This window comes from Eurosta solidaginis, chromosome 4 (genome assembly GCF_040869045.1).
Source record: "Eurosta solidaginis isolate ZX-2024a chromosome 4, ASM4086904v1, whole genome shotgun sequence".
Lineage (NCBI taxonomy): Eukaryota > Metazoa > Arthropoda > Insecta > Diptera > Tephritidae > Eurosta > Eurosta solidaginis.
The window spans coordinates 22,860,751-22,884,912 of NC_090322.1; the positions used below are offsets into that span (position 1 = coordinate 22,860,751).

At 38.0% G+C, this 24,162-nt stretch overlaps 2 protein-coding genes across 2 annotated transcripts in view; both read right to left on the bottom strand.

The window, feature by feature from the left end:
- The window catches only part of LOC137248433 (zinc finger protein 493-like), a 42,378-nt gene extending 33,938 nt beyond the window's left edge, over positions 1 to 8,440 (bottom strand). The window contains exons 1-5 of the mRNA XM_067779371.1: positions 7,284 to 8,440; positions 6,797 to 7,221; positions 6,268 to 6,364; positions 5,967 to 6,200; positions 5,600 to 5,902 (exon numbers count right to left, since the gene is read on the bottom strand). Of these exons, the coding sequence (XP_067635472.1) occupies positions 5,600 to 5,902; positions 5,967 to 6,200; positions 6,268 to 6,364; positions 6,797 to 7,221; positions 7,284 to 7,930 (1,706 nt within the window). The 5' untranslated portion in view covers positions 7,931 to 8,440. The remainder of the gene's footprint in view (positions 1 to 5,599; positions 5,903 to 5,966; positions 6,201 to 6,267; positions 6,365 to 6,796; positions 7,222 to 7,283) is intronic.
- A 5,518-nt stretch (positions 8,441 to 13,958) lies between these two features.
- LOC137248434 (zinc finger protein 91-like) overlaps positions 13,959 to 24,162 on the bottom strand; it is a 137,945-nt gene continuing 127,741 nt past the window's right edge. The window contains exons 10-16 of the mRNA XM_067779372.1: positions 15,878 to 16,549; positions 15,539 to 15,805; positions 15,383 to 15,466; positions 15,251 to 15,304; positions 14,882 to 15,174; positions 14,491 to 14,827; positions 13,959 to 14,410 (exon numbers count right to left, since the gene is read on the bottom strand). Of these exons, the coding sequence (XP_067635473.1) occupies positions 14,074 to 14,410; positions 14,491 to 14,827; positions 14,882 to 15,174; positions 15,251 to 15,304; positions 15,383 to 15,466; positions 15,539 to 15,805; positions 15,878 to 16,549 (2,044 nt within the window). The 3' untranslated portion in view covers positions 13,959 to 14,073. The remainder of the gene's footprint in view (positions 14,411 to 14,490; positions 14,828 to 14,881; positions 15,175 to 15,250; positions 15,305 to 15,382; positions 15,467 to 15,538; positions 15,806 to 15,877; positions 16,550 to 24,162) is intronic.

Sequence of the window (24,162 nt, forward strand, 5' to 3'; positions counted from 1 at the left end):
ACAATCAAAAAACGAGACCGTACTAAACTGCAAAACATTTATTACTAATTTAGTACCGGTTAATTAAATTTATTACCCTTGTATTTTAAAAAATATCGATGCACAATCAAAAAACGAGACCGTTCTAAACTGCACAACATTTATTACTAATTTAGTACCGGTTAATTAAATTTATTACCTTTGTATTTTAAAAAATATCGAAGGTTGGGGATCACGTTTAATGCTAAATGCCGACCGGACAGTAATAAAGTTATAAGCAAAACTTATGTATATGATTCGATCTACGGAAAGGGGGTTTTGGTCCCTAACTCCAAATTTTGGGGATTTTTTGGAAATTATAAAAATGCACTTTTTGTATACTCGAGCAGACCTACAACTTGATGTATAGATCGCAAGAAGCATACTTAAACTTTTTTTATTTTGTCACAGTTTTATTTATAAGTTCTTTTATATCAGTAATAAAAATAATACAATGAATGGTGTTTTGTATTTGTTTTCAAAGTTTTATATCGAATTATCTTGGTGTACATTGTATATGTACATCCAATTTTTCTATAAATAAAATTTTTAGCCTTTGTTTTAATGGAATATACATATATAACATTCGTAAAAGCTAAAAAAAAAACTCAAATAAAATTATTTAAGTAAGTACGTTGTTCGTAATAAAAGTTGTAAATGCTTCGAATATTTTTAAACGTCCGCTAGCTTAAATTTAAGCCAACCCAACCCTCGATATTTTTTAAAATACAAGGGTAATAAATTTAATTAACCGGTACTAAATTAGTAATAAATTTTTTGCAGTTTAGTACGGTCTCGTTTTTTGATTGTGCATATGGGTTGGACTGGCTTAAACTTAAGCTAGCCCAACCCTCGATATTTTTTAAAATACAAGGGTAATCAATTTAATTAATCGGTACTAAATTAGTAATAAATGTTGTGCAATTTAGTACGGTCTCGTTTTTTGATTGTGCATATGGGTTGGGTTGGCTTAAACTTAAGCTAGCCCAACCCTCGATATTTTTTAAAATACAAGGGTAATAAATTTAATTAACCGGTACTAAATTAGTAATAAATGTTTTGCAGTTTAGTACGGTCTCGTTTTTTGATTGTGCATATGGGTTGGACTGGCTTAAACTTAAGCTAGCCCAACCCTCGATATTTTTTAAAATACAAGGGTAGTCAATTTAATTAATCGGTACTAAATTAGTAATAAATGTTGTGCAATTTAGTACGGTCTCGTTTTTTGATTGTGCATATGGGTTGGGCTGGCTTAAACTTAAGCTAGCCCAACCCTCGATATTTTTTAAAATACAAGGGTAATAAATTTAATTAACCGGTACTAAATTAGTAATAAATGTTTTGCAGTTTAGTACGGTCTCGTTTGTTGATTGTGCATATGGGTTGGGTTGGCTTAAATTTAAGCTAGCCCAACCCTCGATATTTTTTAAAATACAAGGGTAATAAATTTAATTAACCGGTACTAAATTAGTAATAAATTTTTTGCAGTTTAGTACGGCCTCGTTTTTTGATTGTGCATATGGGTTAGGTTGGCTTGTAATAAATTTCATTAACCGGTACTAAATTAGTAATAAATGTTGTGCAATTTAGTACGGTCTCGTTTTTTGATTGTGCATATGGGTTGGGCTGGCTTAAACTTAAGCTAGCCAACCCTCGATATTTTTTAAAATACAAGGGTAATAAATTTAATTAACCGGTACTAAATTAGTAATAAATGTTTTGCAGTTTAGTACGGTCTCGTTTTTTGATTGTGCATATGGGTTGGGCTGGCTTAAACTTAAGCTAGCCAACCCTCGATATTTTTTAAAATACAAGGGTAATAAATTTAATTAACCGGTACTAAATTAGTAATAAATGTTTTGCAGTTTAGTATGGTCTCGTTTTTTGATTGTGCATATGGGTTGGGTTGGCTTAAATTTAAGCTAGCCCAACCCTCGATATTTTTTAAAATACAAGGGTAATAAATTTAATTAACCGGTACTAAATTAGTAATAAATGTTTTGCAGTTTAGTACCGTCTCGTTTGTTGATTGTGCATATGGGTTGGGTTGGCTTAAATTTAAGCTAGCCCAACCCTCGATATTTTTTAAAATACAAGGGTAATAAATTTAATTAACCGGTACTAAATTAGTAATAAATTTTTTGCAGTTTAGTACGGCCTCGTTTTTTGATTGTGCATATGGGTTAGGTTGGCTTGTAATAAATTTCATTAACCGGTACTAAATTAGTAATAAATGTTGTGCAATTTAGTACGGTCTCGTTTTTTGATTGTGCATATGGGTTGGGCTGGCTTAAACTTAAGCTAGCCAACCCTCGATATTTTTTAAAATAAAAGAGTAATAAATTTCATTAACCGGTACTAAATTAGTAATAAATGTTTTGTAGTTTAGTACGGTCTCGTTTTTTGATTGTGCATATGGGTTGGGTTGGCTTAAATTTAAGCTAGCCCAACCCTCGATATTTTTTAAAATACAAGGGTAATAAATTTAATTAACCGGTACTAAATTAGTATTAAATGTTTTGCAGTTTAGTACGGTCTCGTTTTTTGATTGTGCATATGGGTTGGGTTGGCTTAAACTTAAGCTAGTCCAACCCTCGATATTTTTTAAAATACAAGGGTAATAAATTTAATTAACCGGTACTAAATTAGTAATAAATGTTTTGCAGTTTAGTACGGTCTCGTTTTTTGATTGTGTATATGGGTTGGGCTGGCTTAAACTTAAGCTAGCCCAACCCTCGATATTTTTTAAAATACAAGGGTAATAAATTTAATTAACCGGTACTAAATTAGTAATAAATGTTGAGCAGTTTAGTACGGTCTCGTTTTTTCATTGTGCATATGGGTTGGGTTGGCTTAAACTTAAGCTAGTCCAACCCTCGATATTTTTTAAAATACAAGGGTAATAAATTTAATTAACCGGTACTAAATTAGTAATAAATGTTGAGCAGTTTAGTACGGTCTCGTTTTTTGATTGTGCATATGGGTTAGGTTGGCTTGTAATAAATTTCATTAACCGGTACTAAATTAGTAATAAATGTTGTGCAATTTAGTACGGTCTCGTTTTTTGATTGTGCATATGGGTTGGGCTGGCTTAAACTTAAGCTAGCCAACCCTCGATATTTTTAAAATACAAGGGTAATAAATTTAATTAACCGGTACTAAATTAGTAATAAATGTTTTGCAGTTTAGTACGGTCTCGTTTTTTGATTGTGCATATGGGTTGGGCTGGCTTAAACTTAAGCTAGCCAACCCTCGATATTTTTTAAAATACAAGGGTAATAAATTTAATTAACCGGTACTAAATTAGTAATAAATGTTTTGCAGTTTAGTACGGTCTCGTTTTTTGATTGTGCATATGGGTTGGGTTGGCTTAAATTTAAGCTAGCCCAACCCTCGATATTTTTTAAAATACAAGGGTAATAAATTTAATTAACCGGTACTAAATTAGTAATAAATGTTTTGCAGTTTAGTACGGTCTCGTTTGTTGATTGTGCATATGGGTTGGGTTGGCTTAAATTTAAGCTAGCCCAACCCTCGATATTTTTTAAAATACAAGGGTAATAAATTTAATTAACCGGTACTAAATTAGTAATAAATTTTTTGCAGTTTAGTACGGCCTCGTTTTTTGATTGTGCATATGGGTTAGGTTGGCTTGTAATAAATTTCATTAACCGGTACTAAATTAGTAATAAATGTTGTGCAATTTAGTACGGTCTCGTTTTTTAATTGTGCATATGGGTTGGGCTGGCTTAAACTTAAGCTAGCCAACCCTCGATATTTTTTAAAATAAAAGAGTAATAAATTTCATTAACCGGTACTAAATTAGTAATAAATGTTTTGCAGTTTAGTACGGTCTCGTTTTTTGATTGTGCATATGGGTTGGGTTGGCTTAAATTTAAGCTAGCCCAACCCTCGATATTTTTTAAAATACAAGGGTAATAAATTTAATTAACCGGTACTAAATTAGTAATAAATGTTTTGCAGTTTAGTACGGTCTCGTTTTTTGATTGTGCATATGGGTTGGTCTGGCTTAAACTTAAGCTAGCCCAACCCTCGATATTTTTTAAAATACAAGGGTAATAAATTTAATTAATCGGTACTAAATTAGTAATAAATGTTGTGCAATTTAGTACGGTCTCGTTTTTTGATTGGGCTGAAAAGGTTGGGCTAGCTTAAGAGACCTGCTTTCGTTAAACGTTGGTCTAAGGAATTCAACGACCCATACGTTACAAAAACTCTTTTTTATCATTGGTCAGGCCTATTTTGGAATACGTTTCAATAATTTGGAATCCACGTTATCAGGTTGATTCTGACAAGCTGGAATCGGTCCAGAAACAATTTTTGCTTTAAAACACCTACCTTGGGATCCTTCCAAAAATCTTCCATTTTTGCTAGGTGAAATCAAGATGTTCCAACTAGGCCATCTAGACATTTTCACTCAATTTTTGTAGCTACATGCAGATCGATTTATGAAATGCACGAGCTGTTTATGTAATGGTTTTAATAAACACTATACAAATTTCGACGCCTGTGACTCGTTTCTTGGTATTAAAAAGTATCTTTTAAAATTAAATTTGTAATTTTAAATGAACCAAACAACGCTTAACGGTAATAATACTATTCAACCCTCTATTTCAAATATGAAAGTACTAGTTATTGGAAACTTGTTTGCAAAATTGTGATTTGATCATTATTTTTATATGTATGTACTCAAATTTATTCTGTATAAATTTTGCTTACAATTAATTTGCTCTATTGTTGCCTATTTCATAAGTTCACGTGTGCCCCCTACTGGGCAAACAGCTCCTTCATGAGCACTTTGTGTGAGGTCTTTTTGAGATACTTATAAAAATTCATTTACAACATTTTAACTTCTGCTTACTTCTAAGTTTTGAATTTGAAATTGTCAAGCGTTTAATTGAATACTTATTGAATACTTATTGAATACTTTTTAAATATTATTTTGAAATTGATGATTGCATATGTTATTTCTATCGTACATTTAGCTTTAAATTAAGTGTCTGTATATTTGGTCTGTATAATTGTTTAATTTTTAGACTGAAATAAATTAAATTAAATTAAAATACGGTTTCCAATGTCTTAGCTACTGGCGAAAGGAGTGATATCGGTCGATAAGACTCGCTTTCGTTAGCTGGTTTGCCAGGCTTTAGTAGCGGGATTATCCTGGGGAATGGCGAAGGATTCCAGTGACAGGTTGAAAACTTGTGTTAGGTTTTTTATTCCCTCATCGCCAAGGTGTTTAAGCATTGGCATGACTATTCCGTTGGGACCTATCGACTTGTAGGGCCAGGCCTTACGGATGGCTGCTTCAATCTCTGTGGGGGTGATGCTAATGGGTGGGACGTCGTGTTTATGTTTATGGACTCGTCTGTTAGCACGTCATCTGGCTTTGTCCACCTGTTTCATAAGTGCGCTTAGCGGTTCATACACAGTTTAAGAGCAGGCGTATATGCGTGAATATCGTAGGATTTTGTTAGTCAACAATTTACGACATAATACTGTTTATAAGACTTTTTTTAAGTATTTATTGTACAATGTGATTGATGTGTGCACTTGTTACTGCGAACGCTGACAAGCTAGATTTGCCAGTTTGGCCTCTTCTTCTTTTAAGGCTTTCAAATTACGTTCACGGGTCTCTTCATCGTCGTTTTTATGTGTAGCAAAATGTTGTCGCCTCAATGAAGCTAAACGAAAAGCTAGCGGGCACAAATCGCATCTATAAATATTATCCCCCAAGTGGGTACGTAAATGTTTAACATGGTCGTTACTTTGAGCAAAGGCTCGGTCGCAGTATCTGCATTTGAATGGTTTTTCACCGGTATGAGTGCGCATATGACGGCGCTGCTGATCAATGCGAACAAAGCTATTTGTGAGAGAAAAGTTTTAATAAATTACAATATTTTTAAAGTAATGTTATGACAATATACCGTTTTTCACAATAGTCACATTTATAAGGCCTCTCGCCACTATGGTGCTTTTTATGATTCTTTAACTCATAAGGTTGCGTAAAAGCAGAACCACAAATATTACAAATGTGTCGTTTGGCTTCGTGTATTTTTTTGTGATTATACAGATCGCTGACACAAGGGAACTTACGCGGACAGTGGGGGCACTCGTAGGGCTTGTCGTCTCCATGACGTAAAAGATGAGTTTTCAGACCACTAAAGGTAATAAATAAATGGATTATTTAACAAATTGAATTCTATAATTATGCTATAATGTGAGTACCCTTCGCAACTGATTGACTTGCCACATTGGGGACACAACACGGGTTCAGCTTTATGCCTACGTACGTGCTGCCTTAATGCTTCAGAATTTTTACAAACTGTAAATAAATGTTACATTCGTAAATTTAATGAGATGTATTCACAATAATTTCTCTTATAAAATTATATTATTATGATGGAAAAACTGGAAGGAATTAAACATACTGGTTGATATTGTAGGTATTTTGACCCTGTCAAAGATCTCTTCAAATATCTTTTTAATTTTAAATTAGAGATTATATTCTTCCCGAGTACGATTCGAACTCGAGTCATCAAATTTCTAACACCGCAGGCCTGCGATTAGGCTATCTGTCACTGCGTCTGTTTGTATGTGGCTTAACTTCAGTTTTTCCCGCACAGTGTACCACATATAAACAAAATGATTGAGCTCTACTGCATCAAGCAAATAAAATGAAATAAAAGTAAGAAAACCAAGGGGGGGAAAAGCTCAAAACTAAACAAATCCTTCGCGCGAAATTTTCTGTAGTTACCTTTTTCGCAGAATGTGCATGAAAGTGATTTCAATGATATATCAGGGTTTCCTGTAGCCTTTAGGTTTTTTGAGTTGTTCCTTGACTTAAGTTCGATTGGTGTCAGTACGGTGGAATGTCGTAGCCTTTTATGCCTTTCTAAGGTCAGTCTCGAGCTGTACATCTTTTTACACAAATCACAAGCATGACTTTTTAGTTTATCATTTGTTTTTTCACCGTGCATCAATCGATGTTTATTTAAAGAATTCAGTTTTTTAAAATGACGATCGCAAACGTCACATTTAAAATGATCGTCAATATTCAAATACTCCGTGAGAATTTCTTTTATCTCTGCATCCTTTTTTCTATGAATCTTCATATGATTTTTTAAAAAGCGTAGCGCCTTATAAGATTTGTTGCATGTGGGACAGACATGCGAAGGCAATCTATAAATAGTGATATATGTGTACAAACATATATGCATACAGTCAATAAAATATCTACTTACGCCAAGTTAAGTTGCTCTGTCTTCATGTCCTTTGTAATTACATCATATTTAGCACTGGCCGTTGAGATCAGAGTTTCGTTATCACTATACTCAGCATTATGCCCATCACTCGCAATCTCTTCATAATCAGAAACATAATCTTCAAAATTCGTGTAATGTTTCTTTGCGTTGCTAACTATTTTAAAAGGGTCAGCATCACTAAATGTTGCTGCTAACGGCAATGCGTCAACACACTCAAAGCCCATTCCTTGCTCTCTACTTTCTTGTACTGAGGTATCTTTAAAGTCTACCACATTTTTCACCGTTGGCTCTGTACATATATATGAAAAGCTATTTCTATTAGCAATCAATTCTCGTAGCCTCTGATCGGTTTCTAGGCACTGTTGTTGGAACTGATATGCATTCATCAATTGCCTCAAGCATTTACAACATATTTTTTTTGGCAGTTCATCACTTGACTGCACTTCTATCTGAGGTATAGTGTTGGATAGTACCTCAGCGATACGTAAATTTCCATACTCCTCAATCGGCTCAAAGATGGATTGACACTGCTGTTTTGACATATCCGATGCGTCGAAAGACGTTTCAGCTAACTGATGCATACAAGCTCTACACAAATAATCAAAAGACGTTTCACTTGTGGCCATTTTTGTAAATTTCCTGAATAGTTTGACAAAATTGCAATGTTTACGCCATTGTATAAATCATTCTTTTCTATATAGTTCGACAGCTTAAATTGAAGTTTGGTAGCGAATTGGGTAACGTTTTACAAGACGGTGCACCACCTAATTTTTACCAAAAAATATCATTTTCTGGTTTTTGTAAATATACTTCTCCAAATAAAATTTTTTTATTTCCGTTTTCGGATTCTAAAAACAGAGGGAAGCGCGTCCATCATTGTTTACCACCCACATAGGTTGCCAGCTTAAATTGTAGTTATGTTGCGAATAAAGTGGAACGCAATAAAAGAAGGCAGTCGAATGGAGTGGAATGAAGAACAGCAGCAAGAGCGGGATTGCTTTGCATCAATATATCTTCAATCTTTGTATCAAAATTGAAGACCAATTTAGAATAAATAATAGGGGGATTCATTAAAGAATATAAATTTATAAAGTGTAAAATTATATCCATTTACACACGCAGTTATATGAACGCAATACAAACAGTAATATTATTGATAAACTTAATTGCCGATCACCTGTATTATTGCCAAAAAAATGTTTGATTTGTTATACAAATTAAAAAATGCCAAGATTAAGAGAAAAATCGAATCTAAAACTTCTTTACTAAGAAATTCTTGCTGATGTCGAGGATTTCTGATGAAAAGGGCGTGCATTATGTTTTCAAGGTTGCATTCCTTTGAGTTTACCACGTTTACACCATGAAATGTGCGCGTAAATTTATACAAATTGTGTAAATGATTTTTCATACAAAATTTGATAGTTCGTTTACGCACTAGATAAATTTATACGTTTCCACACTTTAGTTACGTTCCATTGAGACTTGAGCGAGATTCGGATAGAAATTTAACATGCAAATGCAACAACAACGTTGTGATCCTGATATTTATCTGGTTCAATTTCTGATCCGTATAGCAGTTCTGTTCGTTTCGTTTTCTGTAGTAGATTTTTTGATAGCTAACCACTTTTTAGTTGGTAGCACTCATGGCTCAACTATATGGTTGGTTCATCTCTACAGCAACAACATACATTTATTCACATTGCCAAAATCAGAGTGTTGCTGTTAGACGAATGGAATGGAATGAAATCATAAAACTTAGCAGCATTTGTATGTAGTAAGAAAATGTTGTAAATTCGTTGGTTTCATTTTAAGTTTGCCATCTCCTTCTGACAATCTCTACTACAGTGAAATGAAAAAAATAAAATCAGCTGGTGAGATGAGCCAACCATATAGTTGAGCCATTGTAGCACTGAACGAAATATGTGTACATTTGTGTATACATAAAAGAATTCGCCATATTTAAAAGCAAAAACACTGAAAGAGTAAACAACTTGAAGATGATGTAAGGAAAATAAATAGTTTGCTTACGTGCGAAACTATTTAAATGTTAATAATTCTATCAGTATCTTAAAATTGTGTGTTCGTTTCTTATTTCCAACAAAACAGATGTTTTATATTAGTGCTGCCAGTTCTCATAAAGTTGATCCAGATCGTTCAAATGAGATTTGAGCCAGAGCCAGAGCTCGATAAACCAATGGAACGGCCCTTTTATAAGGCATTTATAAGGTTGAATGAGTGCCCCTAATAGCCGTGTTTTTTTTCACACGCGTATAAGTTTACGTTTGCGCGTAAAAAACACGCTTATCCTCGCTTAGATAATGATTAGGAGACCCATCTAGCGGCAGAGGTTAAATAACTAGCTACAGCACAGGGCGTACCGAAAAGCGGAGACACAACCCTCTCATGGTCATAGGGTATAACATATAGCAGAACCAGTTGCGAAGAATTGTGGACATATATAGAATACATAGAATTAGTGTAGAGGGTGAAACATAGACGCATATTTCAGTTACATCTGAGTATAATGCGTATTGAAATTTAATAGGACAAATTTCATGCGCACCAATTTCACGGGTGTATTTAAAGTTTGTCGCTTAGCAGTGCATATAAAGTTTAAGCCTAAAGGTATATAGAAGTAAAAAAAACACAGCTAATATAATAATCAGAGCTGGGTAGTAATGATTACTTTAGGTAATCAGTACCCGTCGATTCCCCATTACATGTACTTGGGGAAAGTAATCAATTTCTTTCCTCCACAACAAAGGAATTGATTACATTTCAATTCCTCAAAAAAAATACCAAAAGTAATTTCGTTTTTTGAGGCTCAAGTACAAAAAAATTTTTCTTTGTAATTGAGAAAAAAATACTTTGTTCAAATGTAATTTCTGCCCAAGTACTTTGGAAAGGAATTGGAAATGTAATTGAAAATTTTTTGCGATTCAAGTGGTGATCTCATGAGGCCATTGTAACTTTTTGGACCATAAGAAAATGTTTTTAAAACACAAGCACTGCCTTCAGTGACTTGCAATTCATTTCTTCTCGCCATATATGAGGAGGGTTATGGTAAGATTGTATCATCGTAGTTTAGATTTTCTGTTGAATGGCCGGCCAATTGCTTTGTACGTGGCTAGCAATGCTTCTTCATCTTTTCCCCAAGTGCTACTGGCAAGCGACTTGAGGATTTTGTTGCGGATTTGTACTTTAGATACAACTTCGATGGCATACTTCTTGAAGGTGAGAGTGTGACCGAATGTTGCTCCTAAGATATTTTAATGGCTGACAATCGGTAACGCAACACCATCGACGTCAACGTCCAATATTCCACGTCGCAAAACAGTGACCGTGGATTTGGCCGGCTAAGTTCGGATAATTTACAGTTTATGTTTTTATACAAAGGGGAAAGGGTGAATCTTCTATATTTTGGAGTATAGTACCGTGGTTGACTGTGTCAAAAGCTTTTGACAGTGCTGGTAGTGCTATATATTTTGCGGAAGCCATGCTGATGAGTGGCTAGGCGAAGATTCGCAGTAAACGGAGCAGGAAGGTTTCTAATGTCTTCGCTACTGGCGAACAGAGTAATACCGGTCGTTATAACTCACCTTCGTTAGCCGGTTTCCCAGGCTCGAAAACGTGCGTCAGATAGCTTTCTTCCTCAGTGCCAAGATGTTTTAGCATTGGCATGACTACTCCATTTGGACCTATTGAATTAGAAGGTTTGGCTCTTTTCGTGGCTTCTTCAACCTCTGTGCGGTGATGGTAACGGGTCACACGTCGTGTTTGTGTCTATGTTCACCTCATCCGGGGAATTAAAAATTCCGGGCATTAAAAAATACCGGCAAAAACCGCTCACGCATATCTTCGAGGCACAAGAGTTGTATCGCCAAAGGCGATGGATAAATTACACAGGCCGACAAAATTTAACCAACATTCAGACCCAGATACCGGACTGTATATTTTCCAAGGTTTATGATGCTCTGAAGGTTTAGAAATAAATAAATATGTTTAAAGTCCAAAGTTAATAGTTTTGCAAGGACTTATATTATAAAAGGAATAACAGTTTCAGCCCCTGGAATAATGGGGATACCATTACTTAAAAACTCACAAATTTTGCGTAACGCCTTATTGCCAAAAGCGAGAACAACATCGTACTGTGAGGAGGTGGAAATGCAAATATCCCGACTTAAAATCAATGAGGCACAGAAGAACATCTGACCACTAAACTTTTCAAACAAGGAGGCGAAGGGATGCATCATTTCTACGCAAACTTTAAAATATTAAGAAGCATTTGGCATAGAGAAATTTAGTAGCGCATGGTGCCGCTATACCTTAGCTACACTTCACCTCAAATGCTTCTGAGGTTTTATACGTTTATACGGACGATTTGTCATTGTCTTCTTTAATATTATTTATTACAATATGGTTCAGAAGAGGCAACTATTGATGGATCAAAAGATCAAGAATACGAGAAAAAAGTTTTCCGGAACATTATTGGTATTTACGTTATGCCAGCTGAATGAATCAAAGAGAATTAAAAAGTATGCTGCTTACCTATAGCCACTACCCTTTGATAGCGGAGGAAGGAGAGAAGATCCCTTACCAGTTACCACTCAAAAGCAAAATCTGATGAAATAATGAAAAGTGTGACCCGAAAAGTCACCCACATCAACCCGCGTAAGTTCCTATACACTTGTAGTTTTTCAATTACTTTCGCAATTCCTTTGAGGAATGGAATGGGAAATTCGAAAGTACTTTTTCAATTCCTTGTAATGTAATTGGAAAATTTTCAATTACATTTGCAATTCCTTTCGAAAGTACTGGGCAGAAATTACATTTGAGCAAAGTATTTTTTTTTTCAATTACAAGCAAATATTGTTTGTACTTGAACCCCAAAAAACGAAATTACTTTTGGTATTTTTTTTTTTGAGGAATTGAAATGTAATCAATTCCTTTGCCGTGGAGAAAAGGAATTGATTACTTTTTCCAATTACTGAGGAATGTAATGGGTAATGTAATGGAATTGAAATTACCCAGCTCTGATAATAATAAATATGTACCTGAATAGAAGCAAACATTTTCGGTAATTCTATACGAGAGCATGACACTGCTAATACGCGTCCAAAAATATCGAGAGAGGTGTCAAACGACGCGTTTTGACATCAGTATTAATAATCCGAGACCGGAAAGGAAAAATTTTAAGTCGTTCAAAAGATATTAACGAAAAACTGAAAAATGACCTGTTGGTCTCTCCTAAACCGGGGGTGGAATCCACAGTACTTTTGCCAAAACTATATCCGCGCAAAACACTTATGTTCACAATTTTTTTTTGTGGGTACAACAACATTACAACGACCACATGAAAATCGGCAACTTCAACTGCAAATATCTCCGGACAGAGATAAAATTTTTATTTCCTGGTTTCGGATTATTGTTTTCGAGATTAATACTTGTCTTTTGACACCTCTTTCGATATTTTTGGACGCGCATTAGCAGTGTCATGCTGTCGTATAGAATTACCACATTTTCTCTTAATTACTACAAAGAAGGTATCCTAAATTCTATACTTTCCAAAGTTATCACAGTTTATGTCTGTTTAAAATTTTATTGAATTTCCTTAAAGATTTTCGTAATATGGCCATTAGTGATGTTTGTGCGTGTGTGATAATTTTGAGCAATCAGCTGTTAGTTGACATAAACTGTGATCATTTTGCACAAATCACAAAAGAAGATTGCGCATTGTGCATGTAAACAAAAGATCAACTGTTTTTTATGGGCAATTTTTACGTAATTTTCCTTTAGCTCTTGTTTTTTTCTCTTTCTTTCATTCGCCCAAGCAGTCAAGTGTGACGTAGATGCGCAGAACGAAGCAATTTTGAACTCGTGAATGCGGAATCTGGGTAGGTGATTTGCGATCATTTTGGATCTGGATATTTAACAGGTTAAACTCTTACCTATCCAGAATGAACCCCGACATACAAAATGTATGCGCTGCTTGCAATGTGTCCCCACATGACACCAACAATCTCTTCAATTGTAATGTGGAACCACCGTCTCTAACACCCCTATCATTACGGTCCGCCCCTGTTGAAAAAGCAAGTTTCCTTGGACTCCTGTTAGAGGATATAGATGACAATTTGTGATCGGTCGCACCTATTGGTATGTATAGACTTATTTTTACCAATTATAGCAACTTTCGCGATATATAATGTTCTATACTTATGCTATCATTATTTAAGCATTCTATAGTTGTTGTTGTTGTAGCGATAAGGTTGCTCCCCGAAGACTTTGGGGAGTGTTATTGATGTGATGGTCCTTTGCCGGATACAGATCCGGTGACACAGCACCATTAAGGTGCTAGCCCGACCATCCCGAGAACGATTTATTTGGCCACATTCACATTCAGGCCATTCCTCCCTCCCCACCCCCAATTTCCATGAGGAGCTTGGAGTCGCCAGAGCCTCGTCTGTTAGTGAAACGGGATTCGCTGGTCGAAGGTGAGGTTGACAATTGGGTTTGGAGAAGCTGTATATTGCGCTGGCAACCTGAAAAGTTTGCGCTACACAACCCCTTGTATCTTGTATTTTAGTCGCCTCTTACGACAGGCGTACCTACCAGGTGTATATTCTGACCCCCTAACCCGCTGGAGGAATTTAAGCATTATCTGTTTTTGGTTTGTACAATTTGCTTTAATAGGGAATAAGAGTATAATTTAAGTGGGCTGAGTAGGTTAAAATATTTTCATAATTTGGGTTTTTTTTTTTTTCAACTCAATTCAGATTTTACTCTGTGTTCCTTGGTCCTGCGCAAACTTGGCGTCAAATTTGAATAGCAATTTTGCATCTTCTTCCTTAATTACTTTCATAATTAGTTCTGCAGGGGTATCTGGAGCTACTTTTTTATGCGTTGCGAAGTGCACACGTAACTCTGAAGCTAAACGAAAAGTTAATGGACATAGCTCACATCTATAAACATTATCACCTAGGTGAGTACGTAAATGTTTAATATGATCGCCGCTTTGGGCAAATGCGCGATCACAATATTTGCATTCGTATGGCTTTTCACCGGTGTGTGTGCGCATGTGGACGCGCTGAGCACTCTTGCGAACAAAGCTATTTGGCGAAATAAGAAGTTAATGAAAATTAGAATTTTTAAATATACATACTACGAGTGATCTTTTTTTTTAACTTACCACATTTCACAATATTCACATTTAAAAGGTTTTTCATTGTTATGATACCTCTTATGCACGGCTAATTGACACGATTTGGTAAAACCAGCACCACAAATATCGCATATATGTCGTTTAATCCCCTCATGTATCATTTTATGTTGAGCCACATAGTTCGGACAACGAAACTTTAACGGACAGTAGGGACACTCGAAAAGTTTTTCATCGCCGTGACGTAAAATATGCTGCTTTAGATTACTAGGATCGGAGAATGATTTACCACATTCGGGACACAAGTATGGACGCTCGCCTGTATGCTTGCGTATATGAATCTTTAGAGCCTCAGAATTTTTATAAGCTGTAAATTTAAGTTTTACATATTTAATTTCGTGTTCTATACAAAAAAGCTTACTTTTATCACAGAGTTGGCATGCAAATTGTTTTAATCTTTTCTGTTGTTTTTGAGTAGAATCAAGTAATTTCTTCTTATGCCTTGATGGTTTAGGCAGTGAATTCGACTTGTCGGTATTCAGATTACCAGATCGTAATTTAAGCACTCTCTTTGGCCTTTCGATGGAATGATATCTTTTTATATGCCTCTTTAACGAAGACTTCGTGCTGAACGTATTCTCACATATGCCGCAAATATTTCCTAACAATATTTTATCGATTTTCTCACTGTCTAAAGATTCTGTTTGCTTGCCACTGAAATTACAAATTTTAGTAATTGCTTAAAAAATTGGTACCTTCTCCAATAATTCCTTAAAATGCTTTATCTTACGCTGATCGCGCTATATCAATTTGCGCATTGTGTAAACTTGGTGTCTGCTCGTAACTGAAATAATCAATTTAGATATTTGGCTTAAAATTTGGTACCTACTCCAATGAGTTCTTTTTTTTTTTTTTTGCTTACGCTAATCGCCCTTGGCCCTCCTCAGAGTATGCTATCAACACTCTATCCATTTGTTCATTGTATAAACTTTGTGTTTTTTCGCCACTAAAATAGAAATTTTCAATAATTTTCTAAAATGTTTTACACCAATACTTCCTTTGGAAATATCAATCTTACTCTAATATCTCCTGTTCCTTCCGTAGTTCACTAGAATGTCGCAATTGTCTGTGCTCCTCTAATTTAGAATGCGTGTTATAAGTTTCGTCACACAGTTCACAAGCTATCTTTTTTAACGCTTTTTTAGGTTTTGTACCAGAATGAAATCTTCTTTTATGTCTTTTTAATGAGCTCAATGTGCTGAACGTCCCCTTACAACTATCACAAATATTTCTTAGTAGGTTTGTATCTGTTTTCTCATGTTGTATACTTTTTGGTTGTTCGCCACTGAAATACAAGCATAGGTAATTCATAAAAATACATTTTTTTATATAATTTCTTAAACAAGTTGATACTTACGATAGCCTCACTTGTTTCTCTGCTGTTTTTACTTTCAGCATTTTATTTTTCACAAAGACGTTTAAGGGTAGTGTTTCACCATCGCTTTCTCCAGCATCTTCACATGGCTCGTTTTTAAAATATTTGCTAGCATCTTCCTCCGAATCTGAGCGATGTTCCATCACCACTTCGATATTTTGCAGAGGGTCTACTGGATGTACTTGTGGTGGTTCTGGTGTAGTGTTCACAGACTCAAACTCAATGGTTTGTTGATTTGCGTCCAAAAGAGATTCTAGTTTTAAACATTCACTTGATTTTGTTTTATTTTTTACTGATGATTTTTTTATTGATATTTTTGAATCTTTACTCCTTTTGTCAACCAGTGCACGCATTTGTTTATCTGATTGGGTGCACATCTGCTGGAACCTAAAAAGATTCAGCAATTGCTCTAAACAACCACTACAAATTTTCTTTGGCAACTCGTCACTTGGCTCCACTTTCACTATTTGCGGTATTGTTTTGGATAGCAACTGAGCGATTTGTAGATCTCCACAATCCTCAATCGTATCAAAGATAGATTGCCACTGGGCTGGTTTTTTGTTAAAGTCATTGTAGAGAAATTCCGTTAGTTCATGCATACAAGTCCGACACAGAAAATCGAAAAATTGTTCACTCGTTGCCATTTTAATTGACCTTTACCTTTTATCGTATTAACTTTTATAAATATGTATAATAAATTTCGTGCAATACAATTGGAATATATGTACGAAGATATTAGTTCACAAATGATTTGTGATATCAGTTGGATGTAGAGCTGGACTTCGATTCGATATTTAATCGTGTTTAGGTCAGCAATCGATTCTTTGTAATCGTTCGATCTGTCTTAACTTTTTGTGTGTTCTCAGTATCCACAAAGAAATTAAAATTATAACCTAAAACTCACCCCTATTCTGCATTTCGATTACGTTCCAGTTCTACGCTCCGCTTTAATCGAAGTTTGGTATTCTGCATTACGACGGAATCGTAAAGAGAAGAGGATGAGCAAATGATTTTTCGAAATCAGCTGTTGGTACGGAATGTGTTAACATTGGAACAAAATAAATTAAAGACAATTTGTAAAAAACACTGAAAAACGTTTATATTTTATTATCCACGCCATTTTGTACAAAAAGAGCAATAGAATATATTGCCGCAGTGTTATATTTTTTTGAGTGAAGTGCTTTCATAATTGTAAGTGTGTTTTTGTCGTTCTTTTGGCCAATTCCCTGCCGTGGCCATCAAGTTTTGTTAAAACGGATTCCTGCACGAATACAGTTGACATTTTGCTGAATTTTAAGGATGCTAATTTCATTGCACTGGCCTAAAATACTTTATAAAGGTTTATTTATTCTTTCCGCAAGGATTGTTTACGTTTTCGCTTCACCTTCCTCTACTCCGGCAGCTTGCTTTAGCATATAACTGAACCCAACGAACTGACACAAATTATAGCTGTCTATTCGCTTCCCAAGGCAGTCGGTTCTATGTACTGGAGCGACTCGGGATTTTTCCCTACCAAGGACTGTCATTTCAGTGTGACCCCATCTAATTTGTTTCGTCCCTCCCACAAATTGTCATCCTCCCAGCAGCTCCTTGCAGCAGGACTGCTCCATATTCTCTTACTCCGGGAAGGCATCGAATCGAATCCGGGTCCGTCTCCTGACCCCGGTCCTGAGAAAGGGTTTTGCTGCATCTGCCGGAAAAGAATCTTTTTAGGAGGGTCATACTCTGTTCAGTGTGTCTCGTGCAAGGGATGGTTGCATCGGACAGGTTGTTCTGGGCTTGATCCCAGAACTTGACGTCCACGTAACTTTTATAAATCTGTGGCAACGCCAAACATATATATTCGCTGGCAACCATCGTCACGTTGACAAGTAATTTTTTCCTTTCTTTTTTAATCTTAGATTCTTACCTTCATTTTGTATTAAGCTTTCAATAAAATTTCGTTGAGCAATTAACACGTGATATTTTATATTGGTGACCTCTCATTTCCACCTATTGCCTGACTTATCAAACAAATGTCTCGTTGACCACAATACGGGCAAAACAATAAAAGGTGTGTTACGTCAGATGCCCGATTATAATATCGCCACTCTAAATACAGAAAACGTGCCCCGAACTCTACTTAGTGTATATAAATGCCTTTTTCGCCCATCCGCCAAGTTTCAGATGCTTACAACTACCTCGGTGCATCATCACATAGATACAACTGGTCCACCGGTTGCAGAAAAACCTCGGCGCCTCAGTGGCGAAAAATTAGTGGCTGCAAAGGCAGAATTTAGGAGTCTAATAGAAACGGCATATGCAGAGCATCCAAAAGTCCTTGGTCGAGCCCGTTACATATGGTTCACAAGAAGAATGGTGAGTGGCGCGTTTGTGGAGACTATAGAAAGCTCAATTCGCAAACCACTCCTGATCGCTACCCCATAGCTCATATTCATGACTTCAACGAGAAGCTGCACGGAAACACGATTTTCTCAACCATCGACCTTGTCAAAGCTTATCACCAAATACCAATGGCAGATGAAGATGTTGCCAAGACCGCCGTATGCACGCCGTTTGGATTGTTTGAGTACTTATATATGCCTTTTGGACTTCGAAACGCCACACAGACATTTCAGCGAATTATGGACTCAATTTTCAGGGACATAAATTTTGTGTACATATATGTTGACGACATACTCGTAATGTCCAAAACACAAAACGAGCATCAGGAACATTTACGTATAATTTTTTCTCTTTTAAAGCAACATGGCCTTCGCATTAATCTTGATAAATGTAAATTCAGCGAACCTGAAGTCGAATTTTTAGGATACACTGTTAATTCGCAGGGCTGTAGGCCACCAAATGATCGGGTAGCCGTTATTGAAAAATATAATAAACCTGAAACTATTGCCGACCTCCGAAGGTTTCTAGGTATAATAAATTATTACCGACGGTGCATACCCCATGCTGCCAAACTCCAAGCTCCACATAATGAGTACCTGCATGACTCAAAAAAGAATGATAAAAGAAAAATTGTCTGGACACCGAAATCGAGTAAGGCGTTCGAAGCATGCAAAAAGAGTATTTCCAATGCAGCAATCGTTGCGCATCCAGTATGCAACGCTCCTCTTGCACTCACATGTGACGCTTCAGACGTGGCCATTGGGGCCTCGGTTGAACAAAAAATTAATAGCGTTTGGCGTCCCCTCGGATTTTTCTCCCGAAAATTATCCCCAACCGAGCAAAATTATAGCACATGATCGGGAGCTTTTGGCGATTTACGAGTCGGTAAAATACTTTCGACATTTTCTAGAAGCGCAGCAGTTTATCATCAAAACCGATCACAAGCCTCTCATGTACGTTTTCACGCAAAAGCTTGACAAAGCATCACCTCGTCAGCTACGTCAACTTAACTACATATCGCAGTTTTCAACGAGCATCGTACATCTTTCTGGTGACGAAAATTCAGTAGCAGATGCACTGTCGAGGCTTTACACAATTTCTATGCCAACTGCAGTTACTAATAAGCAACTTCAAAACGCGCAAGAGATGGATAGTGAGCTAAGAGAACTGTTAACCTGCACAAATTCTTTAACATTGCGGCGCATGAATTTCGACGATCAAACAAAAATTTATTGCGATACTTCTACAGGCCAAAACAGAATCCATATACCAAAAAACTTACGGTTTCAAATTTTTATTTCGGTTCATGGGCAATCACATCCGAGTTCACGATCGACCCTTCGTCAAATGCGAGGTAAATATGTATGGCCAGCGATTAATAAAGACGTCGCTCATTGGGCCAGAAGTTGCCTGCAATGTCAGAGAGCTAAAATCAGCAGACACAATCATTTCATACCTATCAAAATTCAGATGCCTAACAATCGTTTTGATCACGTCCATATGGACATAGTCGTTCTGCCACCTGACAGAGGTTACCGATACTGCCTAACAATGATTGATCGATTCTCTCGATGGCCGGAGGCTGTTCCACTTCGAAACATCACTGCTGACGTAGTTGGGCAAGCTTTCTGGAACCATTGGATATCGCGCTTTGGATGTCCAAAGTCAATAACAACTGACCAAGGTACCCAATTTGAGTCTGCTCTTTTCAACTCACTATCTAAACTCATTGGCGCACAACACATACACACAACAGCATATCATCCGTAATCTAACGGCATGATAGAAAGGTGGCATCGATCACTCAAAGCCGCCCTTATGTGTCATGACAGCAATCGGTGGACTACACTGCTACCAATCGTACTCTTGGGCCTCAGAACGAGTTTCAAAGATGATTTGCAAGCCTCTTCGGCTGAGTTTGTTTACGGGACCAATCTTCGCTTACCCAATGAATTTTTAGACCATAATGAGTCTACGAGTAGCCCGCACAATTTTATCAACAGACTTAGAGAGCAAATGAGAGTACTACGTCCAGTCCCAGCAGCCCACCATAGTAAAATTAAGCCATTTTTAGCAAAAAACATGAGCAGCTGCTCCCACGTATTTCTCCGAACAGATTCGGTGCGTGCACTATTGGAACCACCATACACTGGGCCCTATGAAGTGATATCCATAGACCATCCGATCGAGTTTTCACCATAAGGATCGGGAACAAAGATGTCCAGGTTTCTGTAGAACGGCTTAAACCAGCTTTCATTACTTCCGACCATTAATATTTTCAATGAAGTTATTAAGAAGGGAGTGATGTGGCAACGCCAAACATATATATTCGCTGGCAACCATCGTCACGTTGACAAGTAATTTTTTCCTTTCTTTTTTAATCTTAGATTCTTACCTTCATTTTGTATTAAGCTTTCAATAAAATTTCGTTGAGCAATTAACACGTGATATTTTATAAATCTTTTGTGGCTCCTTGCTGTTCACGCCCAAGGGCGTCCCGTAGTCTACGTCTAAGCGCCCCCCCCCCCCCCCCCCTACCTTCCAGCAGCCCCGCTGCTCAGCAAGCCACAACAAGTACCCGCTGCTGCTCGCGCCCCACGGCGTCAACAACTCAAACAGCTGCTACCACTCATACCTACAATCTTCGTAGTAGAGTCGGAAGCAATGCTGAGCAACAGCCCCTGCCCCCGTCTTCTCCCCCCCTCTTTTCCGGCAGCAATCGTGTAGATCAGGGAAACAGACTCTTAGTCCCTACCTCCCTTTGCACCGTTTGCCAGCACAGAATATATACGTTTGCGACATCCGCCCAATGCAGCTCCTGCCATGGACGGTGCCACTTTCCTAGATGTTCTGGTCTCCGCGACGGCAACCCCTCGACGGGTTTCATCGCGCCATGTTGCCAGGCCGCATACCCAAATACACCGGGTATCCCATTGCTTACCCAAGGACGTCCAGTCCCAGAGCCACAACAGCAGTTGCGTCCTAGCTTCCACAACCCAGGCGTAGTCACCCGTCACTTACTCCCAGAGTGACGACGGCTCCCCTATGCACTTCAGAATTCTGCAGTTAAACTGTAATGGATTAACTGGGAAGATCACGGAGATAGTCGATTTCATGAAGCGGCACAATATCCGCATTGCTGCGATTCAAGAGACTAAACTCACAGCAAGATCTGCACTGCAGACCTTTTCTGGGTATAATGTCCACAGAAAAGATCGCGAGAGCGGAAATGGAGGCGGCCTCGCGTTTATCTTACACCACTCTGTGCAATATCATATATTTGATCCCGGCATCGACCGCAGGGACAATGTCTTAGAACGTCAAGGCCTATCTGTCCGGTCAGGCGATGCAAACCTAGAAATCATCAACATCTACATCCCTCCTGCCACCTGTTGCCCCAGTGGATACCGCCCTAATATCAGGGCCTTACTCACTGGCAACAATCGCATTATCTTAGGCGATTTCAATGCCCATCATGATCTATGGCATTCAAACTTGCGGGCGGACAGTAGGGGTGAGATGTTGGCGGATCAAATAGAAGAAACGACGTTCTGCACAATAAACGGAGACGCCCCCACACGTATGGTAGGAAGCTGTCACAGCTCGCCAGATATCTCAATCGTGAGCGCAGAACTCGTACACTGCGTCAACTGGCAGCCGATGGTAACATTGGCATCCGACAACCTGCCCATACTTATTTCGCTTGAGCGTAACGCCGACTTCATCGTCACTGAAAAACGCACTTTCATAAACTTCAAAAAAGGAAAGTGGGAAGAATATAAATCCTTTACAGACAGCCGCCTGGCTGCCCTCCCTATCCCGACTGATGCCCGCCAAGGGGAGCGTGCCTTCCGTAAGGTCATTAAATCCGCCTCGGCACATTTCATTCCCGCCGGGAGAATTCCCGAAATCCGGCCCACTTCCCGGCGGAGGCCGGAAATTTAGCGAGAGAACGTGACCTTATAAGACAGCTTGACCCAGGCGACCCCCAAATAAGGGATATAAACCAACGCATCAGATTGCTTGTAGATGAACACAAGCGGGCGAAATCGGAGGAGCACCTAAGAGGTTGTAACCTCTCTACCGGTGTGGGTAAACTTTGGTCCACCGTAAAGTCCCTATCGAATCCGACTAAGCACAAAGACAAAGTTTCCATCGCCTTTGGCGACAAAGTGCTGTCGGACGCGAAAAAATGCGCGAGCGCTTTCTGCCGACAATATATATTGCATCCTACGGTTGACAAAGATAGACGGAGAGCCAATAGACGCGCACATAAACACAAATTCAGCGCGTCACCAGTCACCATCACCGCTAAAGAGGTTGAGGACGCCATTGGTCGTGCTAAACCATCCAAAGCAGTGGGCCCAGACGGCATAGCCATGCCGATGCTTAAAAACCTAGGGAAAGAGGGGTTCAAATATTTAGCGCATGTCTTCAATCTGTCTCTTTCCACCTTTGTCATACCTGAGAAATGGAAAATGGCCAAGGTGGTCCCGCTACTAAAGCCTGGGAAACCAGCTACCATAGGTGAGTCGTATCGTCCGATATCTCTCCTATCGCCTGTGGCAAAGACGCTTGAAGCCATTTTGCTCCCTTATTTCCAAGCAAATTTGCAGCTAGCCCCTCATCAGCATGGCTTCAGAAAACTCCATAGCACTACCACCGCGCTAAATGCCATTACCACCCAGATAAATTGCGGCTTAAATCAATACCCCCACCATAGAACAGTACTCGTAGCGCTAGACCTATCAAAAGCTTTTGATACCGTCAACCATGGCTCGTTACTGCAAGACCTGGAAGGGTCTACCCTTCCCCCATGTCTTAAAAGGTGGACCGCAAATTATCTGGGTGGTCGGCAGGCATCGGTGCAATTTAGAAACGAAACATCAAAACCAAGGAGAATTAAACAGGGGGTACCACAGGGTGGTGTCCTATCCCCACTTTTGTTTAATTTCTACATATCTAAGCTGCCTTCACCACCGGAAGGAGTCACAATCGTTTCCTACGCCGATGACTGCACAATAATGGCCACAGGCCCAGGCCCAAAGATCGATGCGCTATGCAATAAAATAACCGGCTACCTCTCTGATCTCTCCAGTTTTTTCGCCTCGCGAAACCTGGCATTATCACCGACTAAATCTTCCGCGACCTTATTTACAACATGGACGCCCCAAATGTCGACCATTTTGAACATCCACGTCGATGGCACTACGCTACCGACTGTCCGACACCCCAAAATCTTGGGTGTGACGTTTGATCAGGATCTACATTTTGGTGAGCACGCAGCCGCAATTGTTCCGAGAATTCAGAGTCGTAACAAAATCCCCAAATCCCTCGCTGGCAGTACTTGGGGAAAAGATAAAGAAACGCTCATGACTACATACAAAGCAATTAGCCAGCCGATTACGTGCTACGCGTCACCCATATGGTCGCCAAGCCTAAAAATCACCCACTGGAAGAAACTACAGGCCTGCCAAAATACTGCTCTCAGAATCGCCACGGGCTGTCTTCTTATGTCCCCAGAACACCATCTGCATAATGAGGCGAGAATACTCCCCATCAGGGAGAGAAATGAGATGCTGACCAAACAGTTCCTGTTGAATACCCAGAAACCTGGTGTGGTAGTTGATAAATATACCACTATTTAATTGTACAAACACTATTTTATTTTTTATAAAATATCTTTATTTTAATGACTCCTAAATGTATGTTACAATACGTTTTAAAAATTCATAACCGAATGAAAATTTTTGAAAGAATAATCTCAAAATTGAAATATAAAAAATTAACAAGAACAAAAATTAAATTCATTTAAAGTAGGTACATTTAAAGTTGAATATAAATATAACCCTGCAATACTCCCCCTTCCGGAGATTTAACGT